The 22236-nt window shown below is 48.4% G+C and overlaps 3 protein-coding genes and 1 non-coding gene across 4 annotated transcripts; 2 read left to right on the top strand and 2 right to left on the bottom strand.

Moving 5' to 3' along the window:
* Positions 1–62: 62 nt before the first annotated feature.
* trnag-ccc (transfer RNA glycine (anticodon CCC)) lies at positions 63–133 on the bottom strand. The gene has a single exon. It is a non-coding gene; the product is annotated as a tRNA-Gly (tRNA).
* Positions 134–322: 189 nt separating this feature from the next.
* LOC131132484 (histone-lysine N-methyltransferase PRDM9-like) lies at positions 323–4574 on the top strand. Its single transcript, XM_058078182.2, has 6 exons — positions 323–751; positions 1200–1283; positions 1351–1628; positions 1698–1765; positions 1846–2036; positions 2118–4574. Exons 1-6 carry the CDS (start codon positions 655–657, stop codon positions 4091–4093), a joined length of 2694 nt encoding a protein of 897 aa, XP_057934165.2. The 5' UTR covers positions 323–654; the 3' UTR covers positions 4094–4574.
* On the bottom strand, positions 4461–18200 carry LOC131132491 (neurabin-2-like). Its single transcript, XM_058078199.2, has 10 exons — positions 16426–18200; positions 9961–10093; positions 9729–9849; positions 9442–9546; positions 7872–8004; positions 6423–6572; positions 6301–6354; positions 5992–6221; positions 5755–5851; positions 4461–5331 (listed from the first exon to the last, which is right to left on the bottom strand). Exons 1-10 carry the CDS (start codon positions 17623–17625, stop codon positions 5281–5283), a joined length of 2274 nt encoding a protein of 757 aa, XP_057934182.2. The 5' UTR covers positions 17626–18200; the 3' UTR covers positions 4461–5280.
* A 1299-nt stretch (positions 18201–19499) lies between these two features.
* sgca (sarcoglycan, alpha) lies at positions 19500–22064 on the top strand. The gene is made up of 10 exons (XM_058078232.2): positions 19500–19536; positions 19628–19756; positions 19857–20008; positions 20078–20144; positions 20270–20468; positions 20535–20709; positions 20795–21003; positions 21524–21550; positions 21623–21805; positions 21877–22064. The coding sequence occupies exons 1-10, from the start codon at positions 19500–19502 to the stop codon at positions 21905–21907; spliced, it is 1209 nt and encodes a 402-aa protein (XP_057934215.2). The 3' UTR covers positions 21908–22064.
* Positions 22065–22236: the final 172 nt, after the last annotated feature.

Genomic DNA, 22236 nt, shown 5'->3' with positions numbered 1-22236 from the left:
GTGACGATCTTATTATTAACGTTAAAATGCTCACAAGACATAATGAAGCCAAGCAAAACGCGTGCGCCGCCCGGGAATCGAACCCGGGTCGCAAGAATGGGAATCTTGCATGATACCACTACACCAGCGGCGCGGTGTACGATTGGGCTAGAATATTACATTTTAACCATGTATATGTAGTCTTGCCACATTTAGATGATATGAATAATAACAACACGAATACGTCATATGATTACTACTGAGTGTAAATAATTTAACCAAATTTCGCCATCACAATTACACGCAATGAAAAGAAAAGAAGCACTTTTATTTGGAAAATACGGCTTTTGCTGCGAAAGTCTTCTCCCGTCGATTTCCGGGTGAAAGTTCAGTGGGAGAGCTAGTTTCGTTTCAACTGGTTTTATCTAGGCGTCGAAACAGTTATTGTAAGTGAGTTAATAACCTAAAAGTGGACGTTAACTTTTCATACGACAAGACTTTAATGTCGGTTTCTTTAGTTTGTCGGCGACAAAGAGGTCAAAGACTTTGTGGAGACTTATGCTAACATGCTATCGAAGCTTCAAAGGCTAGCTAGTTTATGCGGGCTGTGGGTGAGTTGTTAGCATCGCAAGAGCTAAAAAAAAATATTGAAACAGTGGGTGTTTGTTATCGCCCATGTCGTGCGCCACCGAAGCCGTGGAGTGGGTCGAGTCCACCGGGGAGGTTGTCATCATTGAAGGCTGTCTGCCCGCTGACAGCATTACCACAGCAGGTATGGTGAATCGAGACAAGTGTTTATGTACGGTATCGTTTATTACATGAAGAAATTGCATTTAAGTGCTGTCACTGAGTTAAACATCAAAATGAGACATTGTTTGAGGGCAACAAAGCTTTTTGAAAACATAGCAACAGTCCCCACGTACGACACCGAACGATCGAACCAACCGTCGATCCATAGTGATGCTAAAGTGATTGTTTTTAAGTGATGTTAATTTGTTGTGATCATACTTTCGCATTATTATGAACTAATTAAAGGCTAACTCAATGACATTGACTTATAGTAAAGTAAGACGTATTGTTATGAATAATGGTATTAGTAATACTGACATCACATCGACACCAAAAGTTGCAGTGTCGCACGCCTATCACACAGAAACGCCCCCTAGTGGCCAGGAGTGGCAGCAATGGTGAGCGTCATTGTACTGCGTTCTCCCTTTCAGTGATTCCAGTGTCGGAACCAGTGGAATCTCCCATCCAGAAGCTGCTGGTGAATGGAGACCATCCAGAGGGCAACGGGGGCTTTTGTAAGGGAGTCCGTCATACACATATGTGACAATACCAGCATAAATGTGAACACTTTACTTCATCCAGGTTGTGACGAGTGTCTCAGCCTCTTCCAAGACCAGGACGACTCGTCCAAGCTCGGCGGCCCGTCTTTTATTCTCGACTTTCCTGCCAGTGTGGGCATCCCCCAGCGGGCGCTGTTGACTCTGCCGTACGGCCTCGCGGTGGGGAGGTCCAGTATCCCCAGCGGGGGCGTCGGGGTCATCAACCACGGGCCGGCGCTCTCTCCTGGGATGCATTTCGGACCGTTTGAGGGCGAGGAGACCACCATGGAGAACGCCATCGGGAGTGACTTCTCTTGGGAGGTGAGACGTGACGTTTTTGACACGTTTTGTAGACTTGGTGTGACTATTCGTTTTTTTTTTCTTCTGCAGATTTCCAAAGGAGAGGATGCTTATGAGTACATCGATGCCGCTACAGAGTCGGTGTCAAACTGGATGAGGTCATTTGGGTTCATTATTGGGTTTCTCCTTTGTGGACGAGAACCATCATCACTTAATGTTTTGTGTCGCTCTCTCGAAGGTACGTCAACTGCTCCCGCAGCAGAGACGAAGCCAACCTGCTGGCGGTCCAGTACAAAGGCAGCATCCTGTACCACTGCTGCCGCAGCATCCATGCCGGAGACGAGCTGCTGGTGTGGCCCAGCGACAAGCTCCTCGGCCGTTTCAGCGCCGTGTGGACGCAAATGTGGCAGGTGAAGCTGAAGACCGCAGGTACTTACGACTAGTAATGACATGGCTTGGTTGCGGTGTGCTTCGTGACGTCTAACAATGATTTCCTCCTGCGGTGAGCAGAGAGCATCCCGCCCGTGACGTCTCAGGTCTTTGTGTGCGTCCACTGCCAGCTGACCTTCACCACCGAGGCCTTCCTCCAGCGCCACGCCGACTGCTTCAGCCACACCGAAGCAGTCGCGGTTGAAAATCCCACCTCGGGCACGGAGATAAGCGTCTCCGCTTCGTCCCTGTTGCTGATACCCGCAGACCCGGTCAAGTCCAGAAGCTGCTCCACCTGCGGCAAGACCTTCAAGCAGGCGTCGCACCTGGAGAGACACGAGCGGTGTGTGCACGCCAACAAGCGACCTTACTGCTGCACGCTGTGCCGCCGAAGCTTCACCCAGGCTTCCGGTCTGACCCGGCACCAGCTGGTCCACAGGAAGCGCGATGGGTTGATTGCGGGGAATGTGTCGGAAAAGCAGCAGGACTGCTCTGCTTCCACGCTGGAAGAGTCCAACACCAACACATCAGCGGGCGAACTGGCTGAACCAAAGGAGGCAAGCGAGGAGGCCACGGAAGCGCCAGCAGATGAAGGGGAACACACGGAACCACAAGAGGTGGAGCGCAAGCCCAGCGGCTGTCCGGAGTGCGGAAAGAGCTTCCAGACCGAGATGGCCCTCAAGAAGCACAAGCTGCTGGTCCACAAGCCGCGTCCGCACGTGTGCAGGGTCTGCCAGCGGGTCTTCAGCAAGTACTGTGACTTGCACCGCCACCTGCAGCACCACCGGAGGCAGCGGGAAGGCAGCCGGAGACCACGGCGGCTTCCGAGGGCGACTCCCAGCATGCCCTTCAGCTGTGCCATGTGCTCGCTGACCTTCTCCAGCGTGGACCTCCTGCAGCAGCACATTGACAGCAGTCACTTGGAGGACAGACGCGACGTGGAGAACGATCCAGATTTCGTCCCTCAGTCCTCTGTGGCGATAGAGGGTGTCAAAAAGTGTCAAAGGCCCCGGCGGCATGGCTCCGCCTCCAAAATATCTGCCATAACTCAGCTTATTGCTCCGAAGCGAAAAGCACGCAAGAAGACCACGGCTGAAGACGCCGAGGCGGAGAAGCTGACAAAGTGGTTCAGCTGCAATTGCTGCAAACAAACCTACGCCCACCCGGACGACCTGCGGGCGCACACGTGCGCCGAGAGGCCCCACATCTGCCCCCACTGCGGGCTGACCTTCCGCAAGCCGGGCTTCCTGAGGAGACACGAGCAGACCGTCCACAGGAGCGCCGTGTCCCACCGATGCGAGCGCTGCGACAAGGTCTTCACCGCGGCCGCCACCCTGGAGAAGCACCAGCGGACTCACGTGTGCAGGAAGTACCACTGCTCCTCCAAGCTCTTCTCCTGCTCCCACTGCCCATTCTCCTTCACCGCCAAGAGCTACCTGGCCAAGCACATCCGGAGGCACCACCCCATGGAGTACCTGGCCCTCCCCGAGTCCGACGACCTGACGGAGCAGCTGGAGGACGGCCAGGACGCGAAGGAGCTGACGTGCCCGCATTGCGGAAAGCACTACGTCAGCGCCGGGGCTTTCAAAAACCACGCGTGCTTCCAGCAGGTCAAGGTGCTCTACTTGTGCACCGACTGCGGGAAGGGCTTTGCCAACCACTACCGGCTCAAGCAGCACCAGCGCACGCACACGGGCGAGCGGCCCTACGCCTGCCCGCACTGCGACAAGAGCTTCGCCACCTCGGGCCAGCTCACCGTGCACCTGCGCACGCACACGGGCGAGCGCCCATACCTGTGCACCAACTGCGGTGAGCGCTTCCGCCAGTCGGGCGACCTGAAGCGGCACGAGAGGAAGCACACGGGCATCAAGCTGCACGCCTGCGACGAGTGCTGCAAGAGCTTCAGCCGCCCGCAGAGCCTCAAAGTTCATAAGATGCTGCACAAGGGACAGCGCATGTTCTCCTGTAGCCAGTGCGGGAAGAGCTTCTCCAGGAACTACCACCTCAGGAGGCACCACCAGAAGATGCACTCGGACACACTCAATCATTTAACTTAACCGTAAGACCGCTTGGTTTTTTCTTTTTCAGAATTGAGTTGAGACTAGAACGGTGCTGCCGCCCCTCAGCTCCGTGCATGTACTCAAAAGCAGTCTGTTGGGATTGTCATGCGCTTCACGTCATAGCTAACGCTAGCATTAGCAGCCAAACTTTGCCAAATCACCAGCTGACACCAAACATTACCAATGTGTGTGCCTGCACCTTTAAGTCCACGCGATTGCATCATGGATACATGTCAATAAAAACAAGCAGACTGCCATCACTGTTGACCATTTAATCCACAAAACATACAATGCAAAGCATGTGCACTGTACAAGCCTTATGTTATTATCATCGTTATTATTATTATTATCACAACCATGCCTGTTTTTGTTTTTTTTTTTTCAATTGACTCATCTTTTAATACGACAATATGTTTTTGTCCTTCTTGGCTCACCTATGATGTTGGAATAGAAGAAACTGAGCTCGGCTGTGCGTTCAATTCAGGCAGTGTGTTTTGTGGGTTTTTTTTCCCTCCCCCCCACCCCCACGCCCCCTGTGGGCTGTGCAGCAGCTGCTGGTTCCAGACTTTTAAAACGTCCTCTGCTGGTACTGGACCGGGTCCAGTCCTGTCCTTCCATAGTCAGTAGTCTTGAAGAGTCTCACAATGACTTTTCAATAATGAGTCTATGTGTAAAAAATAATAATACACAAAAACACTTCTGAAAGGTAGGCAGCAGGTGGTTGCCGTGGTTACGTGAAGGTTATCCATCCCAGCCAAGCACCTCAGTGTTTACATCTCACATCAAATATACAACCCCGCAATCTAATCCAATTAGACTTTAGGTTCCGTGAAAATGTTATATTAAAACTCTTTTACAAAGCAAATTGGTTGTTAATCCACACTGAATCACGTCTGTACAAGCTGGAAAAGGTCACAAAACTAGAAAGAGATCCAAGAGGGGAGGTTTTGGGTTTTTTTGGCAATTTAAAATGAAAAAAAAGACAAATTTGGGGTTAAATACTCTCCAAGTTGTAAAAGTTCACAGTTCCTTCACCTTTTGGTAAGAAAAACTGAAAAGTGACGGATTAAAACGTGGAGGCGGGACACATAGAGGATGCTGCCAGATACCCTGCTGCTCCTTGTGCTCTCCTTTCTTCCTCCTGGGAGCTCCTCCCCCTCACGGACTTGACGGACTCAAGGCTCTTATAAAGGTTCCGATTTCAGCTCTTCCACCTGGCATTCCAGGTCAGCCACCTGCAGCGGAGCAAGAGGAACGTCATATTTATTTATTGATATATCAGGATTTTTAATATTTTGACTTTATTTTTCTACAATTACTGCTGTTTTTTTTGTTTTCTTGTTAAATTGTATTTTTAGAATGTGTTGCAAGCCGCATTTTGGACACTACTGGGTTAATAAAAAAATAGGTCATATTCTAATAATATTTTAGTGACAAACAAAAACATTGTATTTTAAAAAACAATCATAACATGCTAACTGATTGTGCTCCACTCCAGTCCTGTAGGTGGCGGCAAAGCAACATGGATGCCAACTGTAGCTGTATCTGGTGGGTCACTGCATCTACGTGAAATCCAACCCCTTTATCCAGATCTGCACCATGTGCCACCGAGCTAACAAGGAAATGCGACTTTCTTTTGTTGGTGGTCAAGTTCAGACCTGTTCCTGCAGTTGACCCGACTCCTCCTTGAGGAGCGATGCCTCGGCTCCAACTTGTGCACATCGTTGCGTCTCCCTCTTCAGGTACTCAATCTCCCTGGAGAAGAAACCACAACAGTAAGGTGGCATCCAGCAACACAATCCATGGGCACCCCCCTTGAGCACGTCTTGCTCAAGGGGGTGCATTCTTGGCAAATGGGCAAAATTCAGCCGATGGTTGTTCATGCATCTTCTTACTTCTGCTGGTAGTCCTTGATGAGCCGCTTGGCTTTGCTGTACTTGCGCTCCAGCGCCTGGTACTGGGCCTGGGTCTCCTTCAGGTGCTCGTCCACGGCCTGGCACAGACTCTGAGCCTCCATCCAGTAGCCCTCCAGCTTCTCCATGCGCTCCTTGTTCTCCTGCAGGGTCTGCTCCAGCTGGACCTTGTCCGCGCGCCAGCGCTGCTTGTCCTGCTCGGCGTGGTGCAGCTGCAAGGACAGCGTGTGCGTTTATTACAATCGACCACAGAGAGACCCGGGGGGGTGGAGGGGGGCGAAGCAAGCGTACCTTCCTCTTCAGCTGCTGGATCTCGGCCTGCGTCACGGCGTGTTTGATTTGGAGCTGGACGGGAAGACGATGTGAACAGGTGAGGATTTGCTGCATGTTTAAAAGAAGGTGACTCCGCCCACCTCTTTGTACTTATGCGCCAGTTTCTCGGGGTCCGTCTCCAGCGGCGACAGGTCCTCGTTCTCCGCCAGGTCAAACACTTCGATGGCGCCGGTGTACTGCGGGCTGTCTTCATCCTCATCTTCCTCCTCGTCTGTGCCGTACTCACCACCCTGGGGTGACAACGGAAGGTATGGGTCACTTTCATATGTTTAGGACCAAAATGTCCACGCATACTGATGACTTATCCATGCAAACCTATACCTGCTGGATAGGGACAGACTAAACAATGGCAGATTGAACATCATGAGTTGCCCTTCGCTTTTATTATCCTTTCATGTCATTCTTTTTTATCACTGTAATCTATACGTCCTTTATGGCTGTCTCTGGCAATGCCTGCTACGATGGGGTGTTAAAATGATCTACAGAATAAAGTCGTACATTTCTGAGAGAAAAAAAGGCTTAAATTTACGACAAAAAACGTTGTCAATTTACGAGAAAGAAGTCGTCATGTTACCTTTGCCCAAGGCTAAAAATCACGTACATAAGTCCTCCCTTTTCATAGCTGTCCCAGACAACGCCAGTTTCAACGGAGTGTTAAAACATTGCGATTTCGGGGAAAAAAACTTGCAATATTGCGAGAATGAAGTCATACATTTTAGGAGGGAAAAAAAAGAAATTTTATGCTACAGGCATCCACTGAGACAGCTATGAAGAGGAGGGACTTCTGGTATGTTACCCTTAGCGTGTGGAGAGGGCGGGGTAGGAATGGAGACGGGCTAGTCTGTGTTCAACTGCCACGTTAAAAAAGAAAAGGAAGTTTCCTTTCTTCCTGACACGTAAAATAATTACAACTTTATTGTCGTAAATTTACGAGATTTCTTTTGCTTCGTATAGGTTGGGAATCGGTGTCCTCCATGCGCGAAAGCCAGCCACCAGGGCTGAAATCACGTGCAATGACGCCAAACGGCCACTAGAGTGTACCAAAGCGCCGTCGTTCTGCCTGCCTGCGTGCTTTTTCAAGAAGCGACCCCCCCATCGTCTACGAATGAATGGCGCCACTTCCTGTTATTGTCACCAGTCTAAAGGCCGCTTCCGTGCACTTGCAGAGCCTTGCGGCGACACAAAAGCAACATTGCGGTGCCTCAGATGCAAAGATATTAGATAAAAACAATAATGTTTTGAATATTTTGGTTAGCCTAATCAGTCACATGAATAAGTCATCATTTGCAGCAGTATGTGTTATGATTAGGTGAAACATAAATAAATACACATCATTGCTCCCAAAGTGGAAGCAATATCAATGAGGAAGCTGAGACGGCTCCACGAATTCCGAGGCTGATTTGGCGGGGGAAGGGAACGGGGGTAGGATGAGAAACGGATTACTCAGCGTTTCCCTTCTCGCTGCACCGCCGCACACATTCCACAATGACGAGCTGCGGCGTTTTATGCCAAAGAAGAAAAATACGGACCTCCTGCTCCTCCATGTACTGGTTGTAGCGCTGCTCCAGCATCTCCCGCTGCCAGCGTTCCTGCTCCAGCGTCTGCTGGATGAGCTGGGCCACCTCGCTCTGCTCGCCCGGCTTCTCGCGCCCGATGAAGAACCTGCACAATCATTTCTCATTCAATACATCACACGTGCCGCCTGGAGCGCAAAGCAAAAGCGTGAGGACGATGCGGCGCTTAATGAAATGCTTCCTGCCCGGGTGATGTTCCTTTATGGCGTCCTCGGCTTCATCGTCATGCATAATGCATCGGCTATCGAGGAAGGCCTCTGATCTTCACCGCCAAACACCGTTGTGCTCAATTATGAATGAGAAAAGCATGCACACATCGAAAAGATATGACGTAGCCTGATGCCTTTTGGGGGGATTTTTGCTCATCACCCACAATCCTTTTGTGAGACACGAACACATACAGTCGGTCTTTCTCCTTTCTGTACATTCTAAAGATATAACAACAGATAAAAAGGACTTAGCTAAGAATGCACGGAATACATACAATGTGTCTGCCCATAATAGGAATAGGAATTACATTTTTTCTCAGCAATCTAATTGTACAAAAATGACAACTTTGTTGGTTTGTTTCTCATAATATTACAACTTTAAATTTATATTTTTAAATTTTAATGAAAATTTAATTTAAATTATTTTTTAATTAAAATTTTAATTATATTCTTTATTTCTTATTCTTATTTGTAAAATTATGTCTGTCATTTGTGAGATCTTTTTTCTCTTAATATTTTTACTTTATTCTGTTTTGGGGTTTTTTTCAACAATTTTATTCTTTTTCTAATAATATGAATTTATTTTCAGAATATTTGGACTTTATTCCTGTAACCTTATAACTTTTTCTGCACCCTCAATTTCCAAAAATGTACAACTGTGCCTTGTTTGTTTCTCAAAATATTATGACTTATTAATGACATTTTTCTGGAATATTTTCAATTTATGCTACTTAAATGACATTATTTTTCTTCTGAATATTTCAAGTTTTTTCTTGTAAAATTGCATTTTTTTGTCTTGTTAGAATATGACTTTTCCTGTTAATATTTTGACTTTAATCTCATCCGATGGCAGCAGTTTTTTTGTTGTAGTTTTTTGAATGTCAGAATTTATTATAATACTTGAGAATACAACTTTTTCTCTCAATATTTTGACTTCATTTTCAGTTGCACGGTTGGTGAGTGGTTAGCATGGCGGCCACGCAGTCAGGAGATTCTCCGGGGACTCTGGTTTCCAACCAATCATCGCTCTTGAGCTAGGTGAATTAGTCTTTGAATCACCGCAAGTCGAATAAAAGTCATATTTTTGTAATATCACGGCGGTTTGATGGCTGAATCATATTGGCATATTCAACCTGGCCTGCTGTGTCTTTTCTCATCACGTGGATATTTTTAGCTGCTGTTCCTTTATGCTGCTATCTTTTTGTGGCGGCTTCGCTCGCAGCACCAGCTACCCTTCAAACGACTCTTAAGAGCATCGCCATGCCTTCGATATCGGGGGCGACTAACATGAACGAGTGATATTTATGCATTCTTACTTGACGGTTCCCGACGTGTTCCTCAGCACGGAGGCGGCGAAACTCTGGGTGACGCCCACCAAGCTGGTGCCGTCCACCTCCACGATGAGGTCGTTGACTTGGATCCTGCAGAAGCGAGTTCAGATGATCACTCTTAAAGCACGAGGCCATGTGCACCGCATGGAAAATATAGTATAGGGACACTTTTCTTCATCAGTCAATAACGCTCTGACCCAATACTTTTGTTTTCATGTACTGGTGGTGAACCGTAGCTGGAAAAAACGATGCACTGACGACAGCGAACGCACCTGCCGTCCCGATGCGCCGCCCCGCCCTCAGTGACGGTCTTGACGAAGATGCCCAGCTTCTCCAGGCCCATGTCGGCTCCCGCACCCATCCCGATGATGCTGATGCCCAGCCCATCTTCATCTGAAAGACAAGACCGTTGCATTGTGGGAAGTCGAGTGTCTCTCAGAGTGAGACGTGTTATTTAAAAATAGACCATTCCACATTCCTGGCGTTCGTATCAACCACTCCCACCTTTCTCCAGCTCCACGGGGAACAGGTCCAGCCTTTCCACCCTCTTCTCCAGCTCGTACTCGGCCGACGCCGCCATGGGGTCCACGTCTTCGTTGCGCCTGTCGTAGTCCTCGTTGGGGTAGGTGGCGAACACCTGCCGGCAAACGCACACAAAGACACGTTCACGTCACGTACGTCCCACTGCCCACATCGCCCACGAACTCACAACTTTAGTGGCCGACGTCTTTGCAGAAACATCAGAACATAACTCTTGTCATATACAGGATCTTTGACGAGTGTTTTTGCAGTATTTGTTTCAAAACTGTAGGGCGCTCTTGTGAAATAGAGGATCTTTGACTAACTTTTTTGCAGAAGTTACATAAAAACAGCAGGGCGCTCCTGTCATATACAGGATCTTTGACTAGTGTTTTTGCAGTAGTTGCTTAAAAACTGTAAAATAGAGGATCTTTGACTAACTTTTTTGCAGAAGTTACATAAAAACTATTAAGATATTTAAAAAAGATATTTGATTATGATTTGTGCCAGCAGCAGAGGGCACTTTTCATCCATACTGTTTATAGAGGATCTCTGGCTAGCATTTTTGCAGTAGCTGCATGAAAACAGCAAAGTGCTCTTGTCAAATAGAGGATCTTGGTTTTTTTGCGGCACTCCTGCCAAAATAAAGATCTGATTAGTTTTGCAGGGTCCTTAATAACAGGAGAATGCTCCTTTCATATATAGAGGATCTCTGACTAATGTTTTTTGTATTAAGCTGCTGCTCCTGTCATAGAGGATCTTTGACTTCTGTTTTTTTTTACAGTAGCTTTAAAAAAACAACAATACAGTGCTCCTGTCATATATTGAGGATCTTTGACTAACCTTTTTGCAGTAGCTGCCTAAAACCAGCAGGGTGCTCCTGTCACGTATAGAGGATCTTTGACTAGTATTTTTGCACTTAAAAACAGTCCAGTGAAAAAGAAGTTCTTTCAGTTGTGTTTCTTGTTTAAAAACAGCAAAAAGTGCTCCTGTCATATAGAGGATCTTTGGCATTTTTGCAGTAGCTGCCTAAAAGCTGCAGAGTGCCCCTGTCATATAGAGGATCTTTGATTAGCATTTTTGTAGTAGCCACTTAGAAGCAGCAGAATGCTCCTGTCGTATAGAGGATCTTTGCTGTTTTTCGAGTAGCTGCCTAAAAACAGCAGAGCGCTCTCGTCATATTGAGGATCTTTGATTATCAGAGCCCTGATGACACGGAGGACGATTTAAACGTACGGCTGGTGGTTTGACTTCCTGCTTAGAAGCGTCTTTACTCTGCATTCTATATAAAAGACTGGACTTCCTGTCAGGACTCGTGTTAATAGAAGGTGTTATGTCATTCCCAACACATCAGAGTGAGCGTTCTTGCATTGGTCAGAGTAAATGTTGTGTTTAGGTTTAGATAAATGTGCCTTGGAGGTTTCCAGTCGCCTTGGACAGCGTGCTGCTCTACACCAGCTCCTCCAGCATGCTAATGGGGGCTGCTGCAGCTGCACACGCACACACACACACACACACGCACACACACACACAGGAGGTGATTACGCATGCAGCGCCTTGCACGCTGGACTCGTCACAGCGATTGAAGCGTCTTGTTGAGGAGACAAGCTTTGTGTTGGCACTCCTGCAACATTTTCCCACTTTGTGTGCTGACTTTGTTTGCATCTCACACTTTGTTTGGCCCATCTGTGTTGCACACTCCCCTCCACCTCGCCGTCATCTCCATAGCAACGGGAGGCAGCTCGCCCCCCCCCCATACCACACACACACAGCCTTTGAGAGATTTACAGTATTGTTGTACTTGCATCACTGAACACTAAAACCTCTTCCTGAGACAAGAATAGTCTCTCTGAAGGACTCCAACGTTGACGTGGTCACCTGACCTCATTGAGGTGATGTATATGATGTATGATTTATACTGAGGGTGTGGAAAATAATCCATATTCATCGATGCATCGATGCGAGTGCATCGTCTGGGTAAAATCTAGATTCATTGCGATGCGTTTGTGGGTATCGGTAAAATCTGATTCAAGCGCTGTTTTATTAAGGTTAAACTTCACCCCAAATGCTGTTCTCCAGGTGCCTTGAATGCACCATGATTATTTGGCCTTTTGAATACAAGTCTACCCCCCTGTCTAGTTCCAGGTCGCACACCGGGGAAGAACCAAGCAAATCAGGTCAGTGGATCTTCCTGCTTTCCCAATTGTCCAGGAGCTATTTGTCCTCCACAACAAGTGGACCAGGATCCTGGTCCAGGTCTACCACTTGACTTTTTTATTCCTTAATGCTCAGGATGGTTCCAAGAATGACTGTGTTGATGATCCGACCACATTCAAGAAGATTCTTAAGATTTGGATCAGGTCTGTATATAATATGAATAATCATCCTGCTAATAATAATAATAATAAATAGAATGGTTCTCTGTCTTAGCATAGCATTAAACAAAATGTGTGGCTCAAAGGGCTGCAATCTATTTGTGGTGACGGCTTCCATAAATAAACAAATGGATGGGACACCCGGACATATAAAAACCTGCATTCTATGTCCAGTATTATTCCAATGGTAAAAGTCGGAATGCTGCATTTCCTGTCAAGCCCAAAGAGTGACAGACAGGCGGTGGGCGGAGCTGCCTTTGATTTAGGTGACCTTTGTATTTAGCGGGATTAGCAGCATGTGGATTACACACAGACACACAAAATACACACTTCTGTATGGCATCCTGTGTAGTGTGAGACAACAAGAGTCCTTGACTCTTGAGGGGGGGGGGGGTTGAAACCGATAAGGAAGAAGCACAACTGTAGCCGCCCTTGTTTCAGTTTCAGCGTTGGACCGTGGAGGGGGTTCACACCATCGTGATTACGCGTGCAAATTGAAATGTAACACTTTCACTTGCAGCCTGCAGACATGTTGTTGTTGTCTTTGCAGGACAAACAGTGGGATTAGAGGCGGTGGGGTGGGGTGGGGCGGGGCGTGTGGGCGGGGTTACATGTGTGCCAGAGAAGGGCGCTCTTCCAGTTGTGATGATAGTAGGTCAGGGGAGCCAACAGATGGCCAGGAAACTCCCTCCCTTCCTCCACTCTTCCCCCGCGCCGCACGGGATGTCCTACAAACGCTGCTAGCTAGCCGCCGGCCGCAGACGCTAACCCGCAGCGTGTCGGCAAGGGAGTGACAGCCTCACTTTGTATCACCAGGAGAAATTCCGCCAAGTAGGATTGCTTTTTTAGGAATAACAGCAAAAATGTCCAAATCTGCAATAATATAACAAGACTAAAGTCACAATATTAAGAAAAAAAGGTTGGAATCTAACGAGAAAAAGTCTGAATTTGATGAGGAAAAACATCATCATTGTAGTAGTACAAAATACCAGGTTATATTTTTAAGTCAGAATATTATGAAAAAAATTAGGTTGCAGCAAAAATTCAAATGAGAATGAAGTCAAATTATTATGTCAATAAAGTTAAAATAGTTTTTTGTTTTTGTTAAAAGTCAGAAGTTGTAATTGTACAAAAATAAAGTCAGAATACAAATAGAAAAAAAGCTGTAATTTTACGAGAATAAGAGAATAAGTGGTAATAGTAAAAACAACAAAACTAGGTTGCTGGGAATAAATGGATAATATAACAATAAATTAAAAAAAAAAAAAAAAAAATTGAGAATAAAGTCAAAATATTATGAGAAAAAAAGTCTTATTCTAAAAAGAAACAAAGCAATTTTAAGTCAGAATATTCTGATATTATAAATAAATATCATTTTAGTAGCATAGAGGTGAAATAGACACTGGAAAAACTCGATTGTAGACAATCCGACCCCCTCCCCATACAAAAACAAAAATATTATATATATATATGAAACATATATTCTGCATTTAGACCAAAAAATTCATCCATTAGCCGCATTCAAGCAGGAAACATGATGATTTATGAATGATTAGATTTTAGAGAAAACGTGATTGAGCGAAAGCACAAAGTTACTGCAATATCTAATAATATATCTCATTAATAATCAATCGAGTGGGGAGTCACGGCAATGGGTGTCCTTCCTTGCTTCCTTGCTTGCTTGCTACCTTGCTTCCTAGTGGACCGATCTATATTTGGAGGCAGCCAATGGGAGGTGCGCAGGCATCAGAAATAGCACCGCTGCCGTCCTTTCAAGCCGTTCCCGGCAGGTGAGGTGCTTTGACGAGCCTCCAATCCAAGCTGCTCTCATAGCGGCCATGAAATGTTTCAATCACGCCGCCGCCAAGGAAACCTTTCATCAGCATCATCAGCATCGCCGCCCTGCAACTCACAAGTTGTGCGGCTTCATCCACACACGCAGAAAATAATGGCTGCATCATCTGGTTTGGCAGCCCAGTTGCTGGGTTGCTGGTCAGCGGGCGAGTGGCGGCTTAGCGCTGACCCCGGGGGTGGGGGGGTGGGGGACAGGGTGGTAGAATAACAAGGTCAGCGTCTGAGCGAGGCTGGAATCATTGTGCCACAAAGGAAACGTCAGCTACGGCTAACACGCCGCGTTGTTAGCCTCTTTTTTTACATCACGTACATAAAACGCCAACACGTTAGGGCAGGGGTGTCCAAAATGTGGCACGGCCCCTTTTGTATTGGTCTGTGGCAAGAGTTGGAAAAAAACAGCTGTAATTTTACAAGAATACACTCAAAATATTAAGAGAAAAAGTTGTATTTTCACAAGAAAAAAGTTGCAATTTTATGAGAATAAACTCGGAATATTCCTCGGAAAAATAATGTCATTTTAGTAGCATAGCGTTGAAGAATTTTTTAACTTTTAAAAAATTTGAATATTATTACAGACAAACAAATGTTGCGAAAAGAGTAAGTCCAAATATTATGGTAATAAATTCATAATAATACAAGAATATATTCTCCCGAGTTGAAATACTAGAGAAAGTGCTAATATCTATATATCTAGATATGAAGATAAATATCTAGATATCAACAGCAACAATCCATCGCTGGTGAAACGCATGAATAAATACATATTTATAAAGGGTAGGGTCAGGACGCGGTGAGAAATATGGGCTTTATCGAGCTCATCCAACGGTACAGACGGGACGCCGTTTGTTTTGCTCCCGATGGCGCTAATGGATGCTAAAACCTGCGAGGGACATGTTACATAACTCAGCTGGTAGCGGTCACCTGGACGAGTGGGCACACGCTCAGCCCACCCAACACTGCAAGAATGAAACAAAAAAGGGACGGCGTGACCTTGCTGATTACCACCCGTCTGCCCCTCCTCCCTCCTCCCCCAAAGAAACACGGCAGGGTGTCTGGATGCCGACCCAGAACCCAAACACCCCTCTACCTCCAAAGACACAGCATTCGCCAACGCAACAAATAAAATGGAAGCCGTGTGTGCCTGGTCCTTGTTGCTGCGGCAACGGGAACCCAAAGTGTTTGTGATGAGCACGACAGGAAGAGAAAATGTCATGTCATGCCTGTACCCACCCCAATATGAAATCATAACGAGACATATGCCTGTACCCACCCCAATATGAAATCATAACGAGACATATGCCTGTACCCACCCCAATATGAGATCATAACGAGACATATGCCTGTACCCACCCCAATATGAGATCATAACGAGACATATGCCTGTACCCACCCCAATATGAGATCATAACGAGACATATGCCTGTACCCACCCCAATATGAGATCATAACGAGACATATGCCTGTACCCACCCCAATATGAGATCATAAAAAGACATATGCCTGTACCTACCCCAATATGAGATCATAACGAGACATATGCCTGTACCCACCCCAATATGAGATCATAACGAGACATATGCCTGTACCCACCCCAATACGAGCTCATAAAAAGACATTCATATGCCTGTACCCACCCCAATACGAGATCATAAAAGGGCATGAGAAGGTCCCGTGTGGATCGCCCCTGAAAGAAGAAGAAGAAGAAGAGTCTTGGGTGGGACCGCCACTTCCTGCAGACCCGCCAGCCTTAAAGAGGGGCTAAAGGAAGAAGGAAGACCTCCACGCCGCCTTTACCCCCGAAACAACAAGACCTCATTGTGGCTGCAGATGGGAGGAAGCGGGCGCTACAAATGGGCACTTCCTGTTTGGCGACTGAGCACGAGAGAGAGAAAGAGAAGTCGCTTCGCAACCAATTCATCCATGTGACATTTGAACTGCATAATAGCGCAATCTAACCTTTGACCCCCACAATCGGACTCGCCTCCTCTGCCCCGCCCCCTGCATCAATCGCCATAATAAAGAGTACAGTGCAGAACAACGTATGAGAGTCAAAACACCGGCGCTGGACATTTTTCATTGGGGGGGGCCAAGGTGAGACCATTGCTCACCTTGAGTTGCTACCCGAACTGTCTACATGGCCGACCCCCACCAGCCACTCCATAGCTCCGCCCACGGCACACAGAAAAGCAACCATCACAGCTAAAGCGTCATCTCGTCTCACCTTGATGGGCTCCGAGCTGAAGCGGATCTTCCTGGAAGGGGGCGGGTCCTCGTCCGCGGGCAACCCGGCAATCTCCACGCAGCTGGACTCGGCCTCGTAGCGGTCATCATCGTCTTCCTCGTCGTCGTCGTCCTGGCTTTCTCCGTCATCACCGCCGTCGTCTCCCAGAGTCCTGCTCTCCTCCGCCCCCTCCTGTCCGAGCACCCGGCCCCCAGTTGAGGGGGCTTCTCCGTTTTCGGCCCGGATGCGGGCGTGGCACGCCGCGATGCCGGCCTCCTCCAGCTGGTGGGCTTTGGCCTCCACGCCGGCGTCGGACACGGTCTTCGCCCGGTGCTGGTCCACCTCAGCGCTGGAGGCCTTTTGACCCCCGTTGACGCCCTCAGCCCTCCTGGGTCGCCCCTCTTGGTTGGGTTTGTCGTCCCCCTGGGTGTTGGCCGCCAAGGCACTCGCCCTCTTAGTGATGACTTTGGAGTTGAGCACGCCCACCTTGGCGCTGACCCCCCTGCAGGGCAGCGGCGGCGTGGACGAGAGGCGGTTCAGGTTGTTCCGCAGCTCTGCGGCGCGCTCGAACACGGCGCTGAGTTGGCTGACGGTGGGCGACACCGCCTCGCTGGCGTCCAGGCTGTCCAGGGACTCGGTGCTGCCGTTGAAGCGCGCCATCATGTCCAGCCTGCCCTCTGTCAGACCCGAGGCCTTGTCAGACTTGAGCAGGACCCTGGTGGTGGCCATCTTCTCCTGCTGCTGCTGCTGCTCGAAGATGCGGCGCGTCTCCTGCAGCTTGGAGTAGCTGGGCGAGGACGCCCGCTGGTGCCCGTTCTCCGGCTTGGTGTCGAATTTGCTGACGCGCTCGGACACCGTGGAGCCCAGCTTGAGCAGGGCGCTGTGGTCCACGTTCTCGTTCAGGCTGCCGGCCCTGGGGAGGGTCAGACGCACGGCTTTGTCGCTGTCCTTGGCTCCTTCCTCGGCCTCCGCGTCAGCCGCCGACGGCGCGGTGGTCTGCAGCTGCTGGAACATGTTCTTGATGCGGTGCACGTTGGAGCCGTACCTGCGGCCCCGGGGGCCGTCCTGCACATCCCCGTTGGCGGCGTTGTCCGCCACCGGCTTGAGGGCCTGCATCCCCGCCTCGTAGGCGCTCCTGTGCGGGGATGGGCTCCTGAGAGAGGAGCCGGCGCTCTTGGATGTCGGTTCTGTCTTCATCATGGTGGGCGAGTCAGGCGTCGCGACGGATGCTCTGCGACGGCATGTCTCCCTCCCTCGCCCCCGCTGGCAAAGCTGTTTTATCCGCCGGCGGCCGGCTGATGCGCTCAAGCTAGCCGCGCAGGTGGAGACGCACAAAAACAACAGAGCTCATTAAAGGCCTGCGATTGTCGTGCGACGCTACGGAGAAGAGCGGACACGGTGCGTCTGTCATTCGCGACGCTTGATAAATCGCGTCGATCGTGCGATGGAATTTCAACGAGAAGTAGAGCGACGACGAGCCTCGGCTTTAGAGCGGCTGACGCCAGATTGCTTACGTTTAATCCCTTTTTACAGGCAGCATCATTTTGATCTCCTCTCTCGGCGAGCGGCAGATTTCTGGTCCTCCTCGCCGCCGTTGCTGCTGCTGCATGGAGGAGGGATCCGCTGGGTCTCGGCGCCTGCCCGCATTAAGCTAGCATACACACACACACACACACACACGCAAACTAGCCACAAGCACCCACTCGGAGGCTTGGTGGTTCTACTTCAAATGCCTCATTTTTGATGTGTGTGTGAGAGTCGGCTGCTAACCGATCACACCTGGTACTCCCGAAGAAGACGAGGACCGATTCCACTTGTAAACTGTGACAACATCAGTGATTCCTCATCAGGGCTAAACAATTAGCATACGGATGTGACGTTCGTGAACGAGTCGTCTTTTGAAGATTCTGACAGGATGGGCGTGATGGTGGCTGTTACATGCGAAATTTTAGAATAATTCCCACTGATTATATACTGGTGTGAATGTGTGAATTTGTGTACATTTGACAAGTCGATTGAATTATGAAAAATAACAACGAGACGGTCTTTTGAACCGTAATTTGGGAAGATTGACTCCTCGATATCTGACTCCATTCAAAGAGCCATAAATCCATAAATCCCAGTTGTAGTTATCATAGCCGGGATGTGACGCCTGTGGATACGTGAAGAAAATGCTAAAGTTGAGATAAATATTTAGCATTTGTGATTATAGAAATGTACAAAGCTCCAGCATTGGTGCATGATAACGGTATGTGAAAAGGGCACTAAATTTAAAAATATACTAAAGTTAAATTTTAAATTCTATGGTAACTCAGAAGGACAAACTTACCGAGAAGTCGATCGTCTTTTGTGACGAAAAAAACGTTGTAATACGACACTGTAATAAAACCTCTTACATTGACTGTGGCCGGTTGGTTTTTGTTTCTTTTAAATTAGTCAATTATACAGTGGAGTTCTTTACAATAAATTCTAAATAGATGACCGCCATATTACAGCGGTACACTGGCGCCATCTGCAGGTGGGAGGGTGCACCTCTTGGTCATGTGATCAGTTACGTCACCTTATTCAAAATACACAATCATCTGTAGAAAGATACTTTGCATTGTTAAAGAATTGCACGATACGGTGCTCTTAGAGTTATACAAATAAAATGTATTATTAATATTACTATTATACCGTGAAACAACAATTCAATACACTGCTACACTACGCTACATTTAAATCTCTTTAAGTGGTTGCTAGCAAAAATGTTTGACGATAACGTTGTTTAAACATAGCGTGCTACGAAGTCAAACTTTAATCAACACTAACAGTTCAAAGTGAGATGTATTTAGGCTGTATGGTCAAGACGTTTAAAGCGATGTTATAGTTTATGTAGTTTTTCTTTTTTTATTAGAAAATATCATTGATATAGTTCATTGTTCTAATATTGTTTTGTCCTGATCAAGGCCAGACACAAGTGCCCCTCCCACAGATGCCCGCCTGTGGTCATGAGGAAGCGGGGGTGTCCAAAATAACTCTGGGCAAGTCTTTTTACTGTGCACTTGGAGCTGTCAATCACAGGCCAAAACAAGATGGCAGGCTGCAGGAGCTGGTTGTTCTTTCTAACAGGCAAGTTTCTTCAAGTTTGCGTTCTGTATGACATCACCCACGGGTGCGCTTTGATGTCTTGGAGTTTCACATTTTGGGACTTCTGCCACAGCTGTTGGCGCGGCCCTGAGTGCGGCGCACGCGGAGATTAAATTCACCATCCCGTCGGGGAAGTTCTTCACCTATGAGCTGATGAGGGAGACGTTCCAGAGCGACTTTGAGCCCTTGTCCAAACTCTACGGTAAGACCCCCGGGTCCGGTCCTGTGGTAGCTGTTATCATCATGGGGTCTCAGGCGCGCCTCAGGGTTTTGTCTACTGTCATGTCCTTGTTGATGTGAAGCCGAGCGCTTGTACGACGACCCCATGGTGTTCAAGTGCAACAAGCAGAGCTTCCCCGACCTTCCCGAGTGGCTCCGCTTCACCCAGAGGCATCCCTACGATAGCGGCTTCCTGTACGGAACGCCGACGTCTCCCGGGAAGAGTTTCATCGAGGTACAGCGGAAGACGACTTGTGGTGACAGTATACTTTGCTCCACTGATTCAAACCACCGTTTTTAACAGATTTACGCCGTCAACAAGCGAACCTATCAAACCGCCAGACAGATTCTCGTCATCAACGTGATGGCAGGTACCAAAGAAGACCCTCACAGGGGGCGCATTCTTGGCATATGTGCAAAGGATGTGTATGTTTATTTGTATGTGTATCTCATGCAGCTTGATTCAGATATGATGGTGTTCTTCCTTGCCCCCCAGGCAGCAGCCCCCCCTACCAAGCGGAGTTTTTTATCAAGCTGAGGGAGATTGAGAAGGTGCTGCCCTCTCCTGTTCAGGATGAGATAAAACACGACCTGCAGAAGCTGTGGGACACCGAGGCCTTGGACATCGTCAACATCTCCAATGCGCTGGACCGTGGCGGCAGAGTGCCCCTCCCCCTGGCGGGACACTTTGAAGGGTAACCACTCATTATCACCCCCACGACCCCCGGCTCTTCATCCAGGTAACGTCCGCTTTGTGTCAGCGTGTACGTGAAGGTGGGCTCCGAGCAGAACTTTTCCAGATGTCTCCTGAGGGTGCGGATGGCGGAGCATCGGGCGAAGTGTGCGGCAGCGGCAGGCGCCAAGGTCAAGGTCCCCGGGGGGTGCAACTTCTGCAGCATCCCCAGCAACTGCATCAGCTGGTGCCACACGGAGCTGGTGAGACTGGGAAGACCTGGATGGGAGTCACTCGGGTCCATGCGGGATATTTGACCCCCCCCCCCCTCAATGTCGCCTTCTGCAGTTTGACTTGAGCCAGCGGGAACCGACGCCACCTGCTCCCACCTTGGGATCCGGCATCTTGGAGACCGGAGGGGAGTTCGACCCCCCTGTGTCGCCCGAGAGCAGAGACTTTTTCCCGGACTACCTGGTGACGGTCATCGTGCCGCTGATTGTGGCGCTGGTCCTCAGTCTGCTGCTGGCCTACATCATGTTTGGACGCAGAGAGGGCGTGTAAGTAGTACCCCCACCCCAACGCCATCACCCCAAATTCAAATCCCCAATATGGCTGTTTTTGGTACCAGCTGGACAAAAATTATACTGAAAGATCCTCTATACATATGACAGGACCACTCTACCACCTACTCCAAAAAATGCTTATCAAAGATCCTTTGACAACAGTGCTGCGCTGTTTTCTTGAACCTGCGACTGCAAAAATAGATGGTCAAAGATCCTCTATACCTAACAGAAGCACTCTGCTCTCTTAAAGCACCTACTCCAAAAAATGCTAATCAAAGATCCTCTATACATTTGTTAGCAGTGCTCTGCTGTTTTTCTTTAAAAAATTTGGTCAAAGATCCTCTATGTTGCAGGAGTCCTCGCTCTCTTAGAACACCTACTCCAAAAACGCTAATGAAACATCTTGGCTGTGTTGTTTTTGAAGCCATCTCCTGCTAAAACTCCAATGAAAGATCCTCTATTTGAGAGGAGTGCGTATTGGTGATGTAAAAGTGCCATTGATGTTTCGTTGCAGCGGAAAGAGGGACGCAAGAACCAACCAGTGAGTAAATCAAGTTTGCTGAAGTTGTTGCTGAAAGACGTGATGTGGACCCCACCTGGATGAATCCCGCAGGATCCAGCTCTACCACCACCACACCATCCAGGACAACACGGACGAGCTGAGGAGCATGGCCGGCCACCGCGCCGTCCCCCCGCCCCTCTCCACGCTGCCCATGTTTGACAGCCGCACGGGGGCCAGGGCCACGCCGCAGCCGCCCTCCGACAGCCCCCGCGTCCCTCTCATCCTGGCCCAGCAGTAAGAACCGTCCTTGCACTCCACACGAACCGCATCTTTGAAAGACCTCACGCTTGTCTCCTCGCACGCAGGGAACCCTACAGCGACCCCCTGCCCCGGTGAGATGGGGACATGTTTAAACGCCACGTTTCATGAGGTCATGGATCTTTTGCTCCTGCGTGGAAGTGGAGGAGACGCGTTTTATCACAACTTTGCTTTTGTGAGTGAGTTTTGTGTGGAGTTGTAATAATAAACACCATTCTGAAAATTAGATGACTATTTAAACCATAAAGCAGTTTATAACTTTATATTTTATATCAAAGTCAAATTTCAATCATACTTCAATAAGCCGTTTTTTTACTTCTTGTTTACCCAAATTAGACATGTGCAGTCGTGAACGGGTCATTCACAACTGAATCGGTCCTCACGGGTGTCTATCTCCGTTAACTCGT

The sequence above is a fragment of the Doryrhamphus excisus genome, linkage group LG2 (genome assembly GCF_037039965.1).
Source record: "Doryrhamphus excisus strain RoL-2023G ecotype Guam linkage group LG2, RoL_Dexc_Guam_v1.1, whole genome shotgun sequence".
Lineage (NCBI taxonomy): Eukaryota > Metazoa > Chordata > Actinopteri > Syngnathiformes > Syngnathidae > Doryrhamphus > Doryrhamphus excisus.
Note: the sequence above shows the minus strand (reverse complement) of the source record. Positions and strands in the feature narration are given on the sequence as shown.

What these genes read in the sequence shown, in the direction of transcription:
- LOC131132484 (XM_058078182.2), top strand. Translation starts at nt 655, where the DNA reads ATGTCGTGCGCCACCGAAGCCGTGGAGTGGGTCGAGTCCACCGGGGAG. An exon ending in AGAGGGCAACGGGGGCTTTT is followed by an intron (nt 1,284 to 1,350) that starts GTAAGGGAGTCC and finishes TACTTCATCCAG; the next exon opens with GTTGTGACGAGTGTCTCAGC. An exon ending in GGAGTGACTTCTCTTGGGAG is followed by an intron (nt 1,629 to 1,697) that starts GTGAGACGTGAC and finishes TTTCTTCTGCAG; the next exon opens with ATTTCCAAAGGAGAGGATGC.
- LOC131132491 (XM_058078199.2), bottom strand. Translation starts at nt 17,625, where the DNA reads ATGATGAAGACAGAACCGACATCCAAGAGCGCCGGCTCCTCTCTCAGG. An exon ending in TCAGCTCGGAGCCCATCAAG is followed by an intron (nt 10,094 to 16,425) that starts GTGAGACGAGAT and finishes GTTTGCCGGCAG; the next exon opens with GTGTTCGCCACCTACCCCAA. An exon ending in CGGGTCAACTGCAGGAACAG is followed by an intron (nt 5,332 to 5,754) that starts GTCTGAACTTGA and finishes GCTCCGCTGCAG; the next exon opens with GTGGCTGACCTGGAATGCCA.
- sgca (XM_058078232.2), top strand. Translation starts at nt 19,500, where the DNA reads ATGGCAGGCTGCAGGAGCTGGTTGTTCTTTCTAACAG. An exon ending in CGTCATCAACGTGATGGCAG is followed by an intron (nt 20,145 to 20,269) that starts GTACCAAAGAAG and finishes CTTGCCCCCCAG; the next exon opens with GCAGCAGCCCCCCCTACCAA. An exon ending in TTTGGACGCAGAGAGGGCGT is followed by an intron (nt 21,004 to 21,523) that starts GTAAGTAGTACC and finishes GTTTCGTTGCAG; the next exon opens with CGGAAAGAGGGACGCAAGAA.